The sequence below is a fragment of the Quercus suber genome, unplaced genomic scaffold (genome assembly GCF_002906115.3).
Source record: "Quercus suber isolate HL8 unplaced genomic scaffold, Cork oak 2.0 scaffold_74, whole genome shotgun sequence".
In the NCBI taxonomy this organism is placed as follows: domain Eukaryota; kingdom Viridiplantae; phylum Streptophyta; class Magnoliopsida; order Fagales; family Fagaceae; genus Quercus; species Quercus suber.
This window is the reverse complement of record NW_027069539.1, coordinates 1,783,077-1,805,947: the sequence shown is the minus strand read 5'-3', so window position 1 is coordinate 1,805,947 and position 22,871 is coordinate 1,783,077. Positions and strand designations below refer to the sequence as shown.

Below are 22,871 nucleotides of genomic sequence, written 5' to 3'. Positions count from 1 at the left end.
ATATCCCAATTTTTTAAACTCCTCAAACAAAGTTTTGAAAACTTCATTAGTGTGGTTTTTGTTGCATCCAAAAGTATGGGTTTATAATATTGGTGAGTTGGTCATTGTGATAAAATCAACATATTAATTCCAAGTATCCAAAATTTGGAGATCCGAAGTCCTGTTCTTTTTTTATTCTTCTTCAAAAAGGTTTGAATATCATATTGTAACTTTCAATTTTTTTGGTTCATATTATTTCCTTCTTGACTTAAATATTTATGGTAATAAAGTGCAATTGTTTTGTCTACTATGATTTTTTTTTTTTTTTTAATAAACCATGTCACTTGAAATTTTTTTGGTTCATGCTTTTGCCCCCCTTAGGTTCAAATCCTGGTTCCATCCCTGATTATATAAGTAATTTATACCATTTAATTAAAGACTTTTGTTTTGATTATATAGACATTTAGGGGCATTTCAATTGTTTCACATTGTGAGAGGCGGGAGATTAAATGAGTCTCAGTGTAATGACCCGACTAACAATACTTTACTTCCTAGATTAAGAGCTTTACAATTTGGAGTTGTCACTTATTTTATTAAAGCATAAAAATAAGAAACTGTTAGAGATATAAAAACCAAAAAAAGTAGATGAAACACATATTTATTTCATTGAGAAATCTGAAATTACATTGTGATAGAATGAAAATATAAATTATAAGGCTTTAGATCTTTGAAAAAAATTATATGGTTTTGGCTCTTAATTACATTGAAAAAGCATAGTCTTCGAACTATTAATCTAAAATTGAAGGTTAGGGTGTGAGAAGAGAAGATGTTAAGCACCTATCCTGCCCCACCTTAGTCGGTCATCTAAAAATAAATTATCATTTTATGTTATGCATTATTCAAGTTATCCAAACAGATCATGTCATGTCCTAAGAAGATAATAAAATAACAGAAAACATAGATTTGAAACATCATTCATATGTTGACGTGCTCATCTTTTTAATGAGCATGTCAACATTAAAACATCAAAAGATCATTTTTCTTTTTCCCATTCATTTCATACTTATAGTTTGTTTAAAATTCAAATTTTAGCATGTGATCATTTCATTTCATGTTTAACATTTGAATTCATTCAAATTCAGATTTCTAAGCATGTCATCTGAATTAAGTATTCATTTTGCAAATTATGTGATCATGTACCCTAATTTAAATTATATGGAATCATGTTCATGAACCCATATCATCAAATGAAGTAGAGTTATACATGCATGCATCTTAAAATGATGAAATTGGCACAGGTTTTTTGAATTCAAGCGTCCATTCCTATGGTATACAACATCTCCTGTCCCTGGATTCTCCACAGATTTCCTCTTTGTTTCTTAAGATGGATGTGTGCTTTTGTTGAACAATTGAATGATTGGTGTCAACTTTAAATTCCTATGAACTAGGGTTTCGTAATCGATGAAGAAATTTTGCTTTAAAATCATTTTAGGTGTGTGAAAAGGATTTCTAAACTTAAGAATTTTGTGGGTATGTGATAGCTATTCAAAATATAAAAGTGAGCCCTTGTAGTTGCTGCGCTACTATGCTATAGCTCTTTCTTCTTCTTCCTCCGTCTTATTTTTATTTTTATTTTATTTATTTATTTATTTATTTTTATGTGAATGTTATAGCTCTTTCTAAGTGTTAGTTGGTGTCATTTTGTATTGTACTAGGTATTAAACTTGTACCACCGCACACTCTTGGCGTGATAGTTACTCCACAAGTATAAATGCTTGTGGGGTGTTAGGGGCAAGGGCCAGAGTTCAAGTCTCTAGAATAGAGTTTCAAACATATACACTTAGATTAGACTAGAGTAGAGTTTCTATTTTGTATAAAAAAAAAAAAAAAATCTATTAAACTTGTGAATTTCAGTTAGCTCAACTGGTAAAATCTCTGATGATTAAATAAGAGATTTAGAGTTCAATCATCGCCTACACCAAAAGCCGTCGATTTGCATCTTAATTTTATGATATAGAATTATCATCAGGAGTGAACGCCATAAGTTAAAATATCCCAAAAAAAAAAAAAAAAAAAAAGGTATTAAACTCAAAACTTTAAGGGAGATCTGTGTTTTACACTTTTACGGGAAAGGCACATGGAGATTTTTGTGTATTTCTCCTTAATATAGTAATGATGAATCCTATATATATCTACATTTTTAGAGTTACAAGAGTTGCTCAACGTTAATAACAATGCATAAATCCTTTTAAAATACGATCAATAGTGGAAAGAAATAGCAACGTAAATATATTTAAAAATAAAATCAAAATCATTTCAACATGAGTAAAATCATGTTCTAAATATGAGAGCAAAGAGTGAGGGTCCTTGCCTCACTTTGACTTTGCCCTACCCTACTTAGTCCCATGGGTTTTTCTTTCCCTAAAGAGGTGACCGGGATGGAAATAGTTTTACTCACCACGTTATATATATATATATATATATAAATTATTTACACATAGAATTAAATTTATATGCATATTCTATTTTATAGTTTATTTAATTCTTGTATATTATATAATTTATATTACCATCCCAAAACATTTGTATTTTTCTATATTTTAGCACTCTCACGCTTACCATTACACTTTCTTTTTCATTTCTATCTCATCAAATCTATAGCCACACCACATTATAGATGCCAACATACGTCCAACTTATTCGGTCTCACCTTCTTTACTCTCATTTCTCACATATTTTAATTGCTCTAAAAAGAGGACAAGATACCCATAATCTGCCCCCACCCTGTTATGTTACCATCCCTAATAAGGATGAGAAGTAGGAAAGAGTAGTGCGTGTATGTGTGTGTGTATATATATATATATACATATAGAGAGAGAGAGAGAGAGAGAGAGAGAGAGAGAGAGAGAGAGAGGTACAACAGTGGTGAAAAGTAAATGTGAAATCAACATGGACTTTAGGCCTACAATTTTTAGGATGTGCCTTACATGCAGAGATGGTCAAATCACTGTAAATATCAATTTTCTTAATGTCAATTCCCTCCCCCCCGCCCCCGCTCTTTAGGCCAAGTTGATCAATAAGTTTGTTAATTAAATCTAGGTTAAACAAATATAACGTGTAAAATAAAGAACACACAGATCTGATGACCTAGGAAAACCTAACCTGTAAAAAATCAGGGGATGATTTAACCTAGTTATCCTCGAGGTAAAAATAGATCTACTATAAAAGAATTGAAATTTGTACAATAAGACTTAGACTACTAACAACCTATTGCTACCTCATGTAGAAAACTTACTACCACGAGCACGTGACAGCTCCGAGTCCACAAACTACTTCTTTCCTTGATCTACAACAACCACAAGTTCTCCTACTTATGACTTTGAGACACCTCTTAAAAGTTTCTGATCTTCTTGAAAGTTCTTTATGCAGCAACTGAAGCAATTATCAAGTCCTTGATGTGAATCTTGATCTTGATAGCTCTATGTGTGAGTTTGAAGGTAAACACCTCTCAGATCTCACAAAAGATTCAACACACAACTCAACAAAGACTTCTAAAATGTAGCTAAGGTTTTTCTTTTTATGCTTGGAGTGAAACACTCAACCCTACACATCATATGGGCTTGGGCTAGTTTGATAATTCTGCAGAAAATTACTGATTCACGACTTTCGATCGATCGAGCCTTCCAGATTTTGAATAGTAATTCCTACAATTACTCGATTCCAACTTTACATTAATCCAAACTTCGAGCAAGCCTAACCCTAGACTAAATGTTTTGATCATGGTTTATCAACATATACAAATTGAAGTTCTAATACATTGGTTCCTAAAGTCTTAGAACCTAACAATTATTAAACTATAGGGACAATTTTTTTATTTTCATACTTTCTGTTTATTAACAACACTTTTTCTTCAAATATGCTCATAATTTGGGTGGTGAAGAGTGGAAAATTTCAATTATTTTTATATGTAACCGTCATTAACAATACTTTTATTTTTCTTCACTCATAATCTGATAATTTAACAAAATATGTAAAAATTGTATTGCTAATTTACTATACTTGTTCTTTTATTAATGTGCTTGTTATGATTTTACTAAAAAAATGAGCTGTTTCGGTTTACATTATAATAATTTATAAATATAATTAATTATTTTTAGATAAAAATATTACATTTTCTTTGTTATAATTTTGTCATGTTCAATTTATTTCACATCAATTTTTCTCTTGATCATAAATTGAATTTGATGGTAAGATTTTTTTTTTTTTGGGGGGGGGGGGGGGGGGNATGTTTGGAACCCTGGCCAGCTGTATTTGGGTTGGAATCCACTTGATAATGAATCGTGGGTATTTCAGTATTTGGCTATGTGAACTTTGGACCTTGCCTTCGGCTTTTAATGAGAGGTAAGTATATTTGAGCCATTTCCAAAATTGCTAATGAGAATTTGTATAATTGTGAATATATTGCTCATTGTTTGTTACTTTAGAATATGAATTGTATATTGATGTCGTGGAAGCCTAAAGAAAATACACATGATATTCATTTTGATGGACAGAAGAAGTCCACCAGCCCATATAGAAATTTTAATTGCGCCCCCCAATGATGTACATCCGGCCCCTCTCCCATTTCTGTTCAATTCACTCCCAGGTCCTAGCATGCTCTAGTTTCAATTGTAGGCCTCTTTTATCCTCTAATAAAAAAAAAACATGGCCCACTTATATTTAAATTCCCAAAGGCACTGCCCAACAAAATAACACTTTATCACCCATTTTCAAACTCAAAATCAGAACCCTTTCTTTTGCTATTCTTTTATTCTCTTCTTGTTTTTTGTGGACACGCCACAGCCCACTCCACTGGTACCAGCAGCCTCCAAACAAAACAAACCTCAGCTCAACCTCCTCTCAAACTCAGTCCTCACAATCCCAAAAAAAAAACCTAACCATTATTTTCTTTCTTCTTGCTTTCTTAAAATAAATCATTCATAGGGTGAGTTTTCAGTTTTCCTTTCTTTCTATAGCACTACACCTTCATCTCTTTTTAGTGTTTTTTTTTTCTCAAATATATACACTTACTTAAATATTCACATGCTCTTTAATTTTTCATAGATTTTGAGAAATATATGATTGAAGGCATGGGGAAGTTGTTTGTGATGAGTCTTGAAGGGAAGATCTACTAGGCATTGCCACACCCACACGGCCCACACCCATCTTTGCACTTTGTGAAAACAAAGTTTCTAAGGTAAATTTTTTTTGATTTATTACCTATTTTTTATTAGTTAGATATCATGTGGCATGGGTGTTGTTAAATTGTTTGGTTTATGTTGTGTACTTGTGTGTTTAATTTTTGCTTTTGTTAGTTTAATTTTTGCTTTTGTTTGAGGGGTTATTCTTAATTAAAAAAAATTAAAATACAGGAAAATTTTAATAATAGGAATGATGATGGGTTGACTGTTTAAATTATAGTGGAATGTTGTTTTTTCTTGAGTATGAATAACGTTCATATAAATAAATAAAAATTTCTAATTAAAATTTTATTTTTTAAAGTTCTTTTCTGGTTAATATGATAGTTTATATAGAAAAAGAAATTGCTGGGAATTTCACCATGGAAATGATTATGGATGAATTCTATTCCATGAAAAATCGTCGTCAGGCATGATTTTGATGTGAAATGTTTTTTTTTTTTTTTTGTGTGGATATTTTTGCATATGTCTATAGTGATCTAAACAATTTTTGTATGTTCGTTAATGTGTAAGATATATCAAAATTGAAATTTCATATTCAATAGCCTTATGAATTATGTTTTTAATATCAATACTTCGAATCGGCCCCTCCATGTAAAAATTCTTGGCTACGCCCCTATATCGGACTATGTTGTTATGTTTCAGTTTTCTTCGTTCATTTGTAGTGTCTGATTCATTCTGAGTTTGTAAGTTTTTGTAACCATGTCTTGTGAATTCAGTATTTGTTAAGAAACCTTGTTTCCTTATCATTCAGATAATGGAGTCATTTACTTACTAAGATGTGGTAGCTCACCCAAATATCATCTAACGATTTTCAAGTTAGAGGCATGAAGTACATAGATGAATTTGGTGGCTGAAGTGGAGCTATTTGAAGTTGAGAGTTCATTCATGTTGTGATCTAATATGATGTATGATCAGATTGTAAATAATTTTAGAAAGGCCACCGAATAGAAACTTACCTATTTTGGGTTGTAATATGCCTTTCGATATTTCTCCTTGATGTGAACAGACTTGAAATGGCTTTAATTTTTGCTGTGTGTGTGTGAATCTGATGTAACTTTGGATGATTGATATGATTTGGTGCAATTTCAAACTAGTGGAAGCATGGCCAAATTTGTGATTCTTTCGGCTGCTAAATGATGTCTAGCACAATCCTTAAGGTGCTTGGTCAATAGAACTCTTTTGAAGGCCAAAATGGCAAAATACCCCTTTAGCGCAAACTTTCCAATAAAATGCTCCTGTCTTGAAACTATTTAGAGATATGCCCATATTTTAAACTCGATTTGCCCAAAATCGAGTTATAGGCAGTTACTTGCAAAAATTTACATGGAACTCGAGTTCCATGTAAATTTTTGCAAGTAACTCGATTTTGGGAAAATCGAGTTTCAAAACAGAGATATTTTGCTAGAAAGTTTGCGCGAAAGGGATATATCCCCATTTTGGCCCTCTTTTGAATGTTTGATTTGTTCACCATTAGACATAACAATTGAGTATGGTTGGGTCAAGTTAATCAGGTTCAAGTCAAAAAGTATTATCTAAAATGTTTCAAATCAATCAAGTTACAGGTTGATCCCTATTTTTTCACATAAAATAAATAAATGAACAACACAATACTAAATGTAAAAAATAATGAAAATACTAAAAAATAAAAGTTAAATAATACTTAGATTTTTAAGTTTGAACAATTCAAAGATTACTATTTATTAATGATATCATCATGATAAAATAAAATAAAAACTAAATGTCATGATGTCTCATTATTCATGGGGGATGTCTCAATCGGTGGTTGAAGATAAGATTGCACATGTTATGGATCATATATTACAAAATTGAGAAAATTTTTCATCACCTTTATGTTTCTTTCATATGTGCCAAATTTGGCAGTCTATGATAGCATCATCGATCCTATTATTTCATATATGTACCTTGCCCTATTTCACTAGTATACATATATCACATGAACTTGCCAGTACATTTCAGCACTTAGCCACTAGTAAACATATATTGTAGACACATTGCCGCAACAGTAAACATTTTCAGAAAAAGCAACCTTTTCTTTTATTTTCTTTTTTGTTTGAATCCAAAACAGTTGACTTTCACTAATGTAAAAACCTCAAGCATGGTCTACGTTTACATCAGCCAATACTATTGGTCAAAGAAAGAAACGGTGGGGTATCATCTCCCCATCCACATTTACAGTATGACGAGCAAGACAATGTGCTGCTAAATTAGCATCCCTTCGAACTGCATTAAGTGTACAGCTGTGAAATTGTCTCAACATGTGTTTAGTCTTCTCTATAAAGTATAAACTATAAAGTGACCCCACGAAGCTAATGACTGGTTTGTGCTTCTCAAGCATCCATGTGTAGACATGGCAAAACTGGCTGGTCGGGTTTGGGTCGGATCAATCGAGTTGTGGGTCGGGTCGGGTCGGGTCCACCCATATTTTTCACATGAATTTTTTTTTAATAAAGAAAACAACATGTATTTGCCATTTGGAAAGTAATGTAACAATTATTTGATGTAAAATGCATTATTTTGAATTGAATAATACTTTTTTTACAAAAATTTTTACAAACTGCTCATGTAGTGAGTGATTATTGGTAAATGAAAAAGTGATATTAATGAGAGGTCTAAATGAAAACTGATAAAAGGTTGGCCACATCAACATTTTGTAAAAATGTTGTAAAATAGTTTGTGCCTATAGCATTACTCTTCTGAATTTGCCACTTATATCAAAAATGAACTCAGTTAAATTTATTAAGGGAAATGTTAACGAGTGCCATTCGGGTATTGGTTAAGATTCCATTTTATGAAAGTTTTGATATCACTTTTATGAAAAATGAAAAAAACTGTCAAAATATTAATTGCTTTTTTTTTTCTTTTCCCATAAAAACTTTTTTTAATTGGATTGTTAACCAATGCCCCACGACACTTGTTAACATGACCCATTTATTAATACTTATGCAATAATTTTAAAATTATACAAATCCTAACATTACTATCTAAAACAAAATAACACAAAAATAAGTAAGACAAATACACAAATTTTATTTCTACACAATATCAACATCCCAAAACATAAAACAAAATTACAAATGACTTATTCGATAACTCATTTGATAAAGAATAAAAACATATAAGAAATTTACAATCGTGAAAATTAATTTTATAATATATTATCAATTGTGGTTGATACTCTATTTCAATTTGAGATATACATTAATCTTTGACTACTTACTTATTTATATATGGTTTTTTTTTTTTTTATGAATATCATGTCATTATTAAGCAACACATACTCTGGAAAATATCATAAATTATTTTGAAAAGCCATTTATTTTGGACATAAATTGTTAAAAAAATAGGTCTAAGCATTCATAATTTATGTTAATTTGATACTTTAGTTTCACTATTTTCACACTTGTGAATGTTTCTCACACATGTCTACAATTTTAAATCTATGTTTTTAACTCTACAAATTATCTTGGCATGTATTTTGCTATTTAATATCTAAAAATCTTTACCCATTACAGAATGCTCAACCACATGCATTTATCTTTCGATTAATTTGCATGTAGATATGTAAATGTATCAATTGTTTCCTTAAAGCTCACAATAAACAATTAAACCAATATTGTCTTAATTTTACCTTTTTTTTTTTACAAAAAAAAAAAGTTTTAAAAATGGTTCGGGTTCGGGTCGAGTCGGGTTGACCGGCAAAAAACACGGGTCACGGGTCGGTCACGGGTCAACCCATTTTTGTTTCGAGTAAAAAAAAAAATCGTGTTCGAGTCGAGTATATTTCGGGTCGGGTCAGGTCGGAAAATTCTGACCCGTTTTGCCATGTCTATCCATGTGTTAGGATGCACAAACACTTTATTTGGGGTGCATACCATATTGATCTTATGTTGTAACAGTATTCTATTATCCGTATAATGTTATCATTTTTCAAAAATTGCTTGTGTCGCCATGTTATACCTATATATGTGTCCGTGTCTATGCATCCTTTTTCATATGCATCCATTTCCATATGCATTTATGGGCCAATGGTATTAAATACTAAGGGCATGTTTGGTACTGTTGTTTTAAACAACAGTTTTCAGTGCTTAAACACTACAACACGTATTTCCACAATACTTTTTAACCCACACGTATTTTCACAACACTTAAGCAACGTTACTAAAAATCTCTTACCAAAGTGGTCCTAAAAGTCTAAGGTCCGTCCCATATTTGAAAAATTAAAAATGGGTTGGGCATTGTGTCAGGTTATTGATAAGATTCTGCTAGTTCAGTGGAAGAAAGGGAAGAAGGAATTAAGAATTGGAACAAGGTAGAGAGAAAGAATAGGGAAGTAAAACAATATAATTCTTATATGCATGTCCTTTACAATCCTCACTCTTTCCCTATAAGCACTACACCCCGTAACCAACTAACTACCTACTTAATACCCTAGCCCAACTAACTAACAGCCCACAATAGAAGTACAGTTTATCTACACTAGTCACTGCACACTACCACGCACCCACATGTAGGCACACATGCATAACCTTGCAAGTACACACGCACCACCTTGCACACACATACGCACACCCCCCTGCACACCCTTACACGACTACAACTGTCACACCTACTTACAAATATCTACAAATATCCACAATAGCATACAATACACTACTGTCACAAATGCTTACTTACAAATATGTACAAATATATCCACAATAGCATACAATACACCACTATCACAATGCCTACTTACAAATATCTACAACAAATATCCACAATAGCATACAATACATCACTGTCAAAATTCAATACCTATCAGTTGCGTCCAATTTTGACATGCCTATCACCAACTTAAAGCTTCTTTTTTTTTTCTTTTTTTCTTTTTTTAAGAAAAATCACACAACAGCAATTAGTACTAAATGGGTAAATCATCCTTGAAGTCCATCGACAATTTACTGTACTCATTTTTGTTTAGGCATATATATACAAACTTTTTAACTTAATATTTCTTTTGAGATTTTGCTTTGCTGAACCCAAAGTTAAACCGGCCCAACCCAAATAGAATTGCTTTCAACAAACTAGTATAATTCATTAATTCTTTCCCATAACTCGTGGTCAATGCTTCCACGTTTATTAAAAGGCATCAACCTCTAACCTCCTTTTCTTTTCTTTTTTTCTTTTTCTTTTTTTAATGAATCAAAAAAAAATGAAGATCATGGATGTAAATCGCATCCTACTTGGCAAGATATACCGTGGGATTCCTTCATTGGCCTGCAGCTCAAATACATACTAATGCGTCCCGTCCTACTCAAACCTAAGCATTAATAGCAAGTTAAACGTATAGGTGCTTGACCACTAGAACCCATACTGAAGCTTCCAACCTCCTGTACGAAACATGGAGAACACCAGAATTAATATTATTTAGAATTCTTAGGTTAATTTTACTACAAAATTCCTAAAATTTCTATCCTTGAGTGAATTAGATTTAACCACATCATCAATGTTTAAAAGAACATTAATTATCTCATTATTTTGAAATTTATTTAAATTATTGATGATATGACAAAATCTAATTCATACATTTCAAGGTAAATTGATAAAATTTTACATTAGGAATTTGTTAATAAACTATTTTAGAACATTTTTAATGTCACTTTCATAATAGATATAAAAAAATAATAAAAAGTTAATTGTTTTTATCATAAAATTTTTTAAAAATAAATTTTTACAAAAATTGATTGGTTTTTTCGTTAACTTTTTCCACAATTAATGCCATCTAGAGTTATCCCAAGATTTGTAGAAATCATAGGGGATACTAATCCAACACACAGCAACCACAGGCACCCAGGCCAGGACAATATAGAGGGTCCCTTTCTCAAGTTCGTGATAAATCAGCTTCCATCAGCATCTTTTGTCTCCCAAGGCTTTTGCCAAAAGAAAACAAAGCAAATCAATTGTGAAACTGTGACTTTTTTTTTTTAGAAGCCTGTGAAACTGTGACTTGCGTGTGAGAATTTCGATCCATATATATATATATATATATAACCATGTGTTTAGACAAACATGGTGGAGAAGTTAGGTTTTCTTGTGACATGGGTACGTGTATTTTTGTGATCTTCTAATCAATTTATCTTGTTGGGGGTGTTGCCAGCCTGTATGTTATTACTTCTACTCTAGCTACCAGCTGTGTCCTGTGGGGACTAAAACAGTTTTCTTTATCTTTTGATCAATGAATAGAAAAAAATGAAGTTGCTTTAACACGGTAAAGTAATAGTAATATAGTATGGCTCCTTTCTTATGGCCATGGCTTACGGGCCAGTTGTCATTCCTCTTTGTGATCTTGTATTTTGGGGTATTTATTTTTCTCTCCTACATACATTATACATAACTAACAAGCAATTTTTTTTTTTTTAATTTAAAAAAGTATACCGATGCAAAATAGAAAAGGGTGCATACCATATTGATCTTATGTTGTAACAGTATTCTATTATCCGTATAATGTTATCATTTTTCAAAAATTGCTTGTGTCGCCATGTTATACCTATATATGTGTCCGTGTCTATGCATCCTTTTTCATATGCATCCATTTCCATATGCATTTATGGGCCAATGGTATTAAATACTAAGGGCATGTTTGGTACTGTTGTTTTAAACAACAGTTTTCAGTGCTTAAACACTACAACACGTATTTCCACAATACTTTTTAACCCACACGTATTTTCACAACACTTAAGCAACGTTACTAAAAATCTCTTACCAAAGTGGTCCTAAAAGTCTAAGGTCCGTCCCATATTTGAAAAATTAAAAATGGGTTGGGCATTGTGTCAGGTTATTGATAAGATTCTGCTAGTTCAGTGGAAGAAAGGGAAGAAGGAATTAAGAATTGGAACAAGGTAGAGAGAAAGAATAGGGAAGTAAAACAATATAATTCTTATATGCATGTCCTTTACAATCCTCACTCTTTCCCTATAAGCACTACACCCCGTAACCAACTAACTACCTACTTAATACCCTAGCCCAACTAACTAACAGCCCACAATAGAAGTACAGTTTATCTACACTAGTCACTGCACACTACCACGCACCCACATGTAGGCACACATGCATAACCTTGCAAGTACACACGCACCACCTTGCACACACATACGCACACCCCCCTGCACACCCTTACACGACTACAACTGTCACACCTACTTACAAATATCTACAAATATCCACAATAGCATACAATACACTACTGTCACAAATGCTTACTTACAAATATGTACAAATATATCCACAATAGCATACAATACACCACTATCACAATGCCTACTTACAAATATCTACAACAAATATCCACAATAGCATACAATACATCACTGTCAAAATTCAATACCTATCAGTTGCGTCCAATTTTGACATGCCTATCACCAACTTAAAGCTTCTTTTTTTTTTCTTTTTTTCTTTTTTTAAGAAAAATCACACAACAGCAATTAGTACTAAATGGGTAAATCATCCTTGAAGTCCATCGACAATTTACTGTACTCATTTTTGTTTAGGCATATATATACAAACTTTTTAACTTAATATTTCTTTTGAGATTTTGCTTTGCTGAACCCAAAGTTAAACCGGCCCAACCCAAATAGAATTGCTTTCAACAAACTAGTATAATTCATTAATTCTTTCCCATAACTCGTGGTCAATGCTTCCACGTTTATTAAAAGGCATCAACCTCTAACCTCCTTTTCTTTTCTTTTTTTCTTTTTCTTTTTTTAATGAATCAAAAAAAAATGAAGATCATGGATGTAAATCGCATCCTACTTGGCAAGATATACCGTGGGATTCCTTCATTGGCCTGCAGCTCAAATACATACTAATGCGTCCCGTCCTACTCAAACCTAAGCATTAATAGCAAGTTAAACGTATAGGTGCTTGACCACTAGAACCCATACTGAAGCTTCCAACCTCCTGTACGAAACATGGAGAACACCAGAATTAATATTATTTAGAATTCTTAGGTTAATTTTACTACAAAATTCCTAAAATTTCTATCCTTGAGTGAATTAGATTTAACCACATCATCAATGTTTAAAAGAACATTAATTATCTCATTATTTTGAAATTTATTTAAATTATTGATGATATGACAAAATCTAATTCATACATTTCAAGGTAAATTGATAAAATTTTACATTAGGAATTTGTTAATAAACTATTTTAGAACATTTTTAATGTCACTTTCATAATAGATATAAAAAAATAATAAAAAGTTAATTGTTTTTATCATAAAATTTTTTAAAAATAAATTTTTAAAAAAATTGATTGGTTTTTTCGTTAACTTTTTCCACAATTAATGCCATCTAGAGTTATCCCAAGATTTGTAGAAATCATAGAGGATACTAATCCAACACACAGCCACCACAGGCACCCAGACCAGGACAATATGGAGGATCCCTTTCTCAAGTTCGTGATAAATCAGCGTCCATCAGCATCTTTTGTCTCCCAAGGCTTTTGCCAAAAGAAAACAAAGCAAATCAATTGTGAAACTGTGACTTGCGTGTGAGAATTTCGATCCATATAAATATATATATATATATATATATAACCATGTGTTTAGACAAACATGGTGGAGAAGTTAGGTTTTCTTGTGACATGGGTACATGTATTTTTGTGATCTTCTAATCAATTTATCTTGTTGGGGGTGTTGCCAGCCTGTATGTTATTACTTCTACTCTAGCTACCAGCTGTGTCCTGTGGGGACTAAAATAGTTTTCTTTATCTTTTGATCAATGAATAGAAAAAAATGAAGTTGCTTTAACACGGTAAAGTAATAGTAATATAGTATGGCTCCTTTCTTATGGCCATGGCTTATGGGCCAGTTGTCATTCCTCTTTGTGATCTTGTATTTTGGGGTATTTATTTTTCTCTCCTACATACATTATACATAACTAACTAGCAATTTTTTTTTTAATTTAAAAAAGTATATCGATGCAAAATAGAAAAATATATTAATTTTACACATTTTATTTCCAAAATCATCCACATCAATCAAGCTAAAAATGTGTAAATTTAAAAATTTGTTACAGTAGTAATTGTGTATATTTACAATGACATATTCATTTTGCATATAATTTTTTATTCTTTCTTTACTTATCTCGAGGCTAAAGGAAAAAAGTGAATAGTGGTTATTATATGTCAAGAAAGATAAACAATTAAAAAAATTAAGAAAATTTGATATTTTAATGTAATGCAAAGTAAAATAGATAATATGATGTGAGGTGGTTTGAAAAATGAGTATGTAAAATAAAAATAATAAGTTCTTATGCTAAAATAGATGGAATTTTTTACAAAATAATGTGAATGCTCTTAGTGTGTGTGTGTGTGTGTGTGTGTATAGTTAGCAAGTATTTGTGTTTTTTTTTTTTTAAAGAAAATTTCAACCTATAGCGTCTACTCCTGATGATACTCTTTATTATCTGACCAAGACACCAATTGGTTTTTGGTGTAAACAGTGATTGAACTTCAGATCTCTTATTTAATCATCAGAGACTATACCAATTGAACTAATTGAAACTTCCAGTATTTGTGGTTCTCGATTGTAGTTCTTGATCCCACCTTTACAATGGACTTAAATGCATAACTTTGAGTTTTCTAAGCTATTTTATTAATGTTGATTATACGAAATGTCATTTATGCCTATGATACACACGAAACTCATAAACCTCACCAAATACAAAACACTCTCAATCACTCGCAAACACAAAGACAAATACAAACACAAACACAAGCTCTCACCTATAATCAAAATCATAAACTTCACTTCTCTCACAAGCCTTAAACCCATTGTACCCTTTTTTACAACTCCAAAAAACTACGAAGTACAAGAGATCTTCCAATTTAAAAAATAACTATAATCAAACATCGTTGGTTATGGATATTTGTACCCATGAATTTTTTGGTTAGATATTATTTCACAATTATAAGGTAGTAAATCACATTAAATTGATCATAACTTTACATACAACGATTGTAACTTGATATCGAATCATTCAATAAATATAGCCAGAAAACTCAAACATCACGTATAGAGGATTCGAGAGTACCACAGGATTTTTTGTGCTCTATAATAAGACAGTTGTGCATGACCAAGCTAAACTTACTTATTTAAAAGAGTTAAGGTGCCTAGTTCCCACAATATGTCCTTTGGAAAATAGATAGCTTATCATGCATGCTCATCCGAAAAATTGATATCACAGCAGTTCCATTTGCCTAGTTGTAATAGACATTTGATTATATTAGGGAAATGTTAATGAATGCTCTTAGAGCATTGTTTTAGGAATTATTTTTAGAAATCTTTTACGGAAATATGATAAAATAATTAATTTTTTGTCGATTTTTTATATTTTTCATTAAAATGATGTCGAAATTTTTTTAATATAATTTATTAACAATTTCTCTAAGAGCATTCCTTAACATTAATCTATTAATATTATTTCACATCCAAGTAGGAAAATGAGAGAGAGAGAGAGAGAGAGAGAGAGAGAGAGAGAGCTTTCAAGTTCAAATTTATTATTTGCACAACATAGTTAGCTGGTAGTTACAATCAATAATTTCGGCTACCAAAAAAAGATGGGGAACCCCCTTTCCCAAAGCCTCTATTTTAACTCCTACAACAACTCTCTACTCTCTACACACAAAACTTTTATTAGTGGCTGTATTGCAAAGTAGAAAAACAGAGAGAAATTTGAGCTAAGAGAAAGACACAAGAATAGATCACAAAAAAATGACCACGGCCACTGCCAAAGTCTTTGCCATGGTTGCAGCCTCAGTCATATTGTTTTCTGCATTTTTTCACAGTGTTTCAGCTCAGGCAGAGGCACCAGGTTCATCACCAGCTTCAGCTTCAGCACCAGCAGTGGATCCTTGCCTTAATAGTTTGGTGAACTTGACTGACTGCCTAACTTTTGTGGAGGCTGGAAGCAATGCTACAAAGCCTGATAAGGCTTGCTGCCCTGAGCTTGCTGGGCTGCTTGAAAGCAACCCTATTTGCTTGTGTGAGTTGCTTGGGAGCAAGATTGCAGAAAGTTATGGGATCAACATTGATGTCAAAAGGGCTCTCAAGCTTCCTTCTCTTTGTGGCCTTCAAACACCCCCTGTTAGCACTTGCTCAGGTACACTCCACAGTCCACCCCTTTGATTCTTTGGAAGATGATTATTCTTTTTGTACATAAGAAAAGTCATGAGAAAATTAAATTATGTGGATAAATAATAAGTGTCATTCATGCCATGGTGGTTTAGATTTTGTTGGTTGTTCAATCACATCATAGAATATCACCTTATATGAGTGTTTAAATTTTTAATGTAGTCTTCCATTTATTGGATAAAGTTGAATTTAGTGAAAATCACACATCATATTTGGATCTCCTTCCTAGTTATATTTTAATGGAATTAATAATTGAAATTAACTTGATTTTAATCTTTTAATTTTAATTTTTCTATATTAATCTCATAGTGTGTGTTCCATTTGCCACATCAATTATTTTGATTAAAAATTAAACAGAGAGGAGATCCAATAATCAAATTGAATTGTTTTTTTATAATTGATAAACTAAATTGACACAATTAATAGTTGAGAGAACCAAGGGTGAAAAATAAACTCTTAAAATTGATAGATAAAAAACATACTTTTAGTAAAATTTAGAGACCAAAACATTATTTTACTCTTAAAATGATTAATGTAGTTAGTTTTAAGTAAAACTTTAATTTATTATTAATTTAATTTAGTTTCTTTAAGTAAAATTCTAATTCCCTATAAAGTATATTAAAATTTTTTAATGTGAAATTATATTGCCTCTACCTCAATAGAATTTGGGGTAAAATTGTGGCACAATAGACTCTGTTCCTACATTTTTACAACACAACGAGTTGTTAAGAACACTAACATGCCTGTACTAATGTGTCCAACTTCTGTCCATACGAACCACCCCTTTTTTCTTTCTAGCAAGGTTGGTGAATGGTGATTGGCATTCAATGTAGGTAGATGCTAAAATTAATGCATCAAAGACTTTTAAAATGATAAATACTAAAATCAATTTTTGTGTTGTGTTTGACAGCTGCGGGATACCCAGTGCCTGGCCCTGTAGGAGGTCCATCACCGAGTGAGTCACCAGGTAATTCCTCCCTCTTTTTAAACTTTTTGTTTGTTTTCTTATGGGTTACAGGAAAAATCTCAGTTTATTTGTTGAAAGGTTAGTAAAAAAGTGGCTTTAAAGAAATAGTTTATTTGTTAAAACGTGAAATAAAAAGGAAAAAGTCTACAGTCGCATAATTTTTCAAAATTTTTTGTTACAATTGTGACGTGATAAAGTGTAATTGGTAAAGAAAAAAATTATGAATTTATGTATAAGTGATGGTTAACCATTCACAGTCTGTCACATCAAAATTTTTGATAAAAAAGTTGTAGAATAATTTATAGTCCTTAAACTAATCTCAATAAAATTTAAAGGGTAAATACTATTATGTATACATACACTTATTTCACACAAACTTACAAGCACATGCGAAATCAACTGAAATTGTGAAATGGTGAAAGAATAATGACTTAAAATCGCGATCTCAATGCATTTGGCAAGTATATGTAAATTGTATGTGTAGTTATACACCACTCAAAAGTAAATTTAAGCAAATAAGTTGACTAAAAAATGAGGATGGCAAACGCACTCTAAAGTTTAAGATGGCCGGATAGGATTTCATTGCAAAATTTGTGCTAATTCGACTTGCATGTAGTATATATGTCTAAAAAGCTTGAAATTCAGCATAATTAAGGATTTTCTTTTATTCTATTTTTCGGTTGTATTTCTGTCAAATCTCAATTGTGTACTTTCGTAGTTGGATACAGAGGACTGTTGGGTCTATATAAATAATGTACAATCTGTTTCTGGAACAAAAGAAACAAACACCATTGTGGACCTCTTCCAACATTCAGCATTGTATTTTGACCCTACCACAAATGGGGATCACGATAGCTGTCAGCATAGTTTTAAAAAACAGACCAGATCGGTCGGTCTGATCGGTCCAATTGAGAATTGGGTATCAGTTTAGTCTGGTAAAAATATCAAAATTCGGTCCAAATTGGGAACTCAAAGCAAATTTGGTTTTATTTCCGATCCGGTTTTTAAAATCATGGCTGTTGAAATAGTTATTAAACTAGTAATGCTACTTTTACTGTATATATTTTTTAGGATAATTGTACAACAAATTTTAGATGACTTGTCTTTATTAATTTTAAACTAGCCATATCATTAACATCATTTTTTTACTCCATCAATAATAGTTTGCCACCTAAATTTGATATGAAACTATTTATGAAAATACGGTATACATAATATTTATCTTATTTTACTTACAAGAAATATCCACAATATTTTTACAACAAATCTTAAGTAACAAGTTATTATTGGCTATTATCGGGTTGGCAAAAAAGTAATTTAAGTGTTGGTAAAAAAGTAATTTAAATACTTATTTTAAATTAGAACCAATAACATTTTACCACATATAATTTATTGTAAAAATGTTATTAAGGCATCACTTCTCTTTACTTGCATTATGTTTTTCTTATTTTAATTACATGGGCTTATTTGTCTAGATCCTTAAATTATTGGGCCGTTTAATTGAGATCATAAAACTCAGTCCAATCTCTAATTCATTCTTGGCCACTGAGCTGCTTATAAGCTTTTACTTTCAATGGCCTAACAACGTCCTAACCTTTTTTTTTTTTTCCTGGAAAAAAAAAAGGATTATCACCAGGAGCAGAACCAGCTGCCCTCCCCACATCAGGGAAAAATGGAGCTTCAAGCAATTTAGGGTTCACCCTAGCTTTTACTGTTGGCTTAGCATTTGCATTTCTTCCAGTATTCTTCTGATTATATATTACTAGCTACTATCTGATTGAAATTCATATTTATTTGGATGTTGTAACCAGATTTATTTAAGAAACACATGTGTCGTGACAGTACTAAATCCTTTTGCCTATATGCCAATAATGTGTACGAGTCCTTGATTTCGTGAAAGGTTTATACTTTTTGTATTGAGCTTTGATTGAGACTGATTATTTTTTGGGATGATCTCTACTATTCAAGTTTGAGCCTGTTTATATCTACATCCAATGTGGTGATTTCTAGAATGCATGTTTAAGAATTGATGTTTACCAAACAAAAAAAGAAAAAAAAGAATTGATGTTTAATTCTGTACCACATCCTCTTCTCAAAAAAAAAAAAAAAAAAAAAAAAAATCTGTCCCATATCTATTCACCAAAAAAGTGTTACACCATTATACAATATTCTATATCATTCATTAACATAGGAGTATTTAGTTGTAAATTCTAATTAGTTCATGGAATCCTTAGGAGAGTTATTGACTCCAATTGGAAAAAAATTGTCATCGGACAAGGTATTTTAGGTTAAAATTCCACCTAAAAAAAAACTAATTTCAAACGTTTTAACCTAATAATAAAAAAATACTTATCATGGAGTGATAAATATATATATATATATATAATTATTATTCAAAAAAAAAATCTAATCATATCAATCAAAAAATATAGTATTATATTCATTCAAATATTTGTGGTTTTTGCTTGTTATTAAAGCCAATATTCTAAACCTCTTATCACATTTCTCCCTTTTTCCTATGCTCTTCCTACAACATCACTTGTAAGATCTCTCATCGTCGATCTACAAAATGTCGAAGAAATCATTGCAAATAGACAAAATATGTGCCTACATGCACCGCCTTAAGGTTTTGTCTCTTAAAGCTAAACGCCTCACATGCCCCAAACTTCTATCCACACATCAACATGTGCCCTGTCAAACTCATCTATATGAGCTAAACACATTGCTCTACCACATGTCAACACCAGATTCCAACACGTCAACCCTTGAACCGCATTAGCTATGCCACATCATCACCGGTTGAAATCAACATTCAACACTATCCTAACTGCCATGTCATTTCTTTTTTTTTTTTTCTTTTTTTTTTTTTCTTTTTTTTTTTTTTTTTTTTTTGGTTCTAGATCTGATTTTATCCATCCTAAAAGACCGTAAAGGCGTAAACACTTCTAACTTAAAATTGATAATAAAATCAAATTGCACAATCACATTTTAGAATTATGATGATTAGTGATGAATCTTTAGTTTATCTAGGGTGGCAAAATTTGACACGATCTACAAACTTGACATGACTAGTTCATTTATAAACAGGTTAAGAGTTGAGGTTAAATGTATTCGGATCATGTTTGAGTTGACGCAGCTAACCCGTTTAATAAACACGGCTAATTTTATCCACCAACGTAGGGGCCTATATGCAAGAGCGGATGCTGGTTATCTCATCATCAGATGTTCACTTGGACCCAAGTTCCCCATTTATTCACAGTTGATCTTGTGTTGCCAACCCAAGGTATCAAAGCCAAGAGGAATCCTGGTGTTACACTAGTGTCTCCCTTTTTCCTTTGTTTTCTTTCCTATGGTCCCTTTATATCTCTCTTGTCAAACAATACATAGTTTGTGTGCAACTCAATTTGGAAGAATTCCTCCAACTGGATTCGATGGCACCTTATAAAACTAACATATGTCTTGACTAAAAATCACATAACCGGCTAACCCACTTAACCATTGTTCACACACTTTAGTGGGTTAGGAGATTTTGGATTAAAACACATGTCAATTTTATAAGGTGTCACCTAACCTAGTTTGGAGGAATTCCTCCATTTGGTGTGCATACAAACTTTATCCTATAAATTAATGCAAAGAATTTTAGAGCTAGGATCTTATCAAACTCTGTCCCATTGGGCTTGGGCCAACCCAAATGCCAACAAAAAGTAAAACATTAATGTAATAGCCTGTGGCCCTGTTTGGTCATCCAATTTTTGTTTTCCAAAAACTTAGAAAACTTTTTTTTTTTTTTTTTTTCTAATTGTATTTGGAACTAGTTTTCAAAACACAATTTTGACATGATTTGTGTTTGGCTCCTATTTTCAAAAAGGGAAAACCAAAAAATGTCAGTGGAACTGAGTAGTACCAGTACCACCTATCATCTATTTCTTGCACATTTTGCGATATTATAAGCTCATGTAGTGTGCAATGGCAATTTTTTAAGGTTTCATTATATGAGATTGTTTAATCAGAAATTCTGCTAATTAAAATTGCCCATGACTTGGTCCAACAGTTAGGAAAGTTTCTTCGTTCAATATAGTTTCTTCTTGATGGAAGCAATTGCAGACTTAGACAAAATCTTATCTGAATAATTTTCTTTCTACTAGTTTCTTAACAACCCCACCACGTGATCCAAATTTCAGAAACATACACGCAAGCCTGCACAGAGATTATAGATACATATATATTAAAGAATTAGAAGGAGGGCAGCTTAAGTATGTCAGTATGTGTATACAATCTTGCGTTCTTTCCTTCTCGTTTCAATCGGTGAAAACATGAACGAATAATAATTTTATAAAAATATATGGAATTTTTATTCATTAATTGGCCAGGATGTTTCAGGGTATAGCAATTGCGTCACTTCAAGACTGGTTCATCACATTACCCCAAATAACTGAAAAGAAAATGGAAACTTAATTAGAGAGCACAAACTGCCGCTTGAAAGCACAATTTGCATTGACTGTTGTATTAACTGTCAGTGTTAAGAGTTTTATAATTAAACCGACATTTTTTAATATATTCAAAGAATACGTCAAAATTCAAATTATCCACACAAAAAATATATGTTTTATGCACCATTTAAGATGGAAAGATCGATGAAGCACCAAGAAGAGTGCCTCAATCCCTAAAATGGCAGAGCCTCGTGTGAGAAAGGGCAATTGCTTTCTTTTTCTTTTTTGAGGGAACATATAATGTAAGTGGAGTACTATAAATCATAACTATGCCAAAGATTCATCATTTTTATGCAATACATCGCTACAATCTCCTTTAATAAATTAAAATTTTAAATAAATTACATAATTTTTCTAATGGTCTAAGATAGTTCAAAATTTTAAAAAATAAATTATAGTTTTAAATTAAAATCACTAACTTTCAATAGTTTCAATTCACACTTTTAACGAGTCTCAGATAAATAAATTATTAATAGAAATTCATATAAGTTGTTACTAATAAGAAACTTTGGTTTGAATATCGCCTAAATCAAAATGAAAACCATTGATGTTGTTACTAGAAGGTAAAGGTTACCATCATGTAGCTAACATCATCTATCCAAAAATAAATAAAGAAAAAAATATCTACGTTAAATTATAAGACATTTGATACGCTTCAAGTTATGAAATTGTTTATTAACTAATCATTTAGTGTCAATAAAATATTCATAATAAAGTTACATATTATGTCAGTTAACATCCAAATCTTATAATATTGTATCATATATTATATAACAAAAAGTTAAAAACTTTATGCTATGTATGTGTTTGTAGGGTTCTCAAAAAAAAAAAAAATGTATGTGTTTGTATTGCGCGTTTTGCGTGTTTGTGTTCAGCTTTCGTGTTTCCTTCTTTTTCCTTTTTTTTTTTCACGTGTTTCAAAAAATAACGCGGCTACTGTTTATGAACAGTAGCCTCAAATGTTGACTTTTTTGTTGTGAGCAGTGCATTCATGCACTGTTTACGAA

General features: G+C 31.5%; 1 protein-coding gene across 1 annotated transcript; it reads left to right on the top strand.

Annotated features, from left to right (window-relative positions):
- The first annotated feature begins 15,878 nt into the window (after positions 1–15,878).
- LOC112029845 (non-specific lipid transfer protein GPI-anchored 2) lies at positions 15,879–19,362 on the top strand. The gene is made up of 3 exons (XM_024062523.2): positions 15,879–16,375; positions 17,318–17,374; positions 18,999–19,362. Exons 1-3 carry the CDS (start codon positions 15,988–15,990, stop codon positions 19,124–19,126), a joined length of 573 nt encoding a protein of 190 aa, XP_023918291.2. The 5' UTR covers positions 15,879–15,987; the 3' UTR covers positions 19,127–19,362.
- Positions 19,363–22,871: the final 3,509 nt, after the last annotated feature.

Excerpts from the sequence above, each read along its gene's own strand:
- LOC112029845 (XM_024062523.2), top strand. The coding sequence starts at position 15,988 with ATGACCACGGCCACTGCCAAAGTCTTTGCCATGGTTGCAGCCTCAGTC. Across the intron at positions 16,376-17,317 it reads CCCTGTTAGCACTTGCTCAG|CTGCGGGATACCCAGTGCCT; the intron begins GTACACTCCACA and ends TGTGTTTGACAG. Across the intron at positions 17,375-18,998 it reads ATCACCGAGTGAGTCACCAG|GATTATCACCAGGAGCAGAA; the intron begins GTAATTCCTCCC and ends GAAAAAAAAAAG.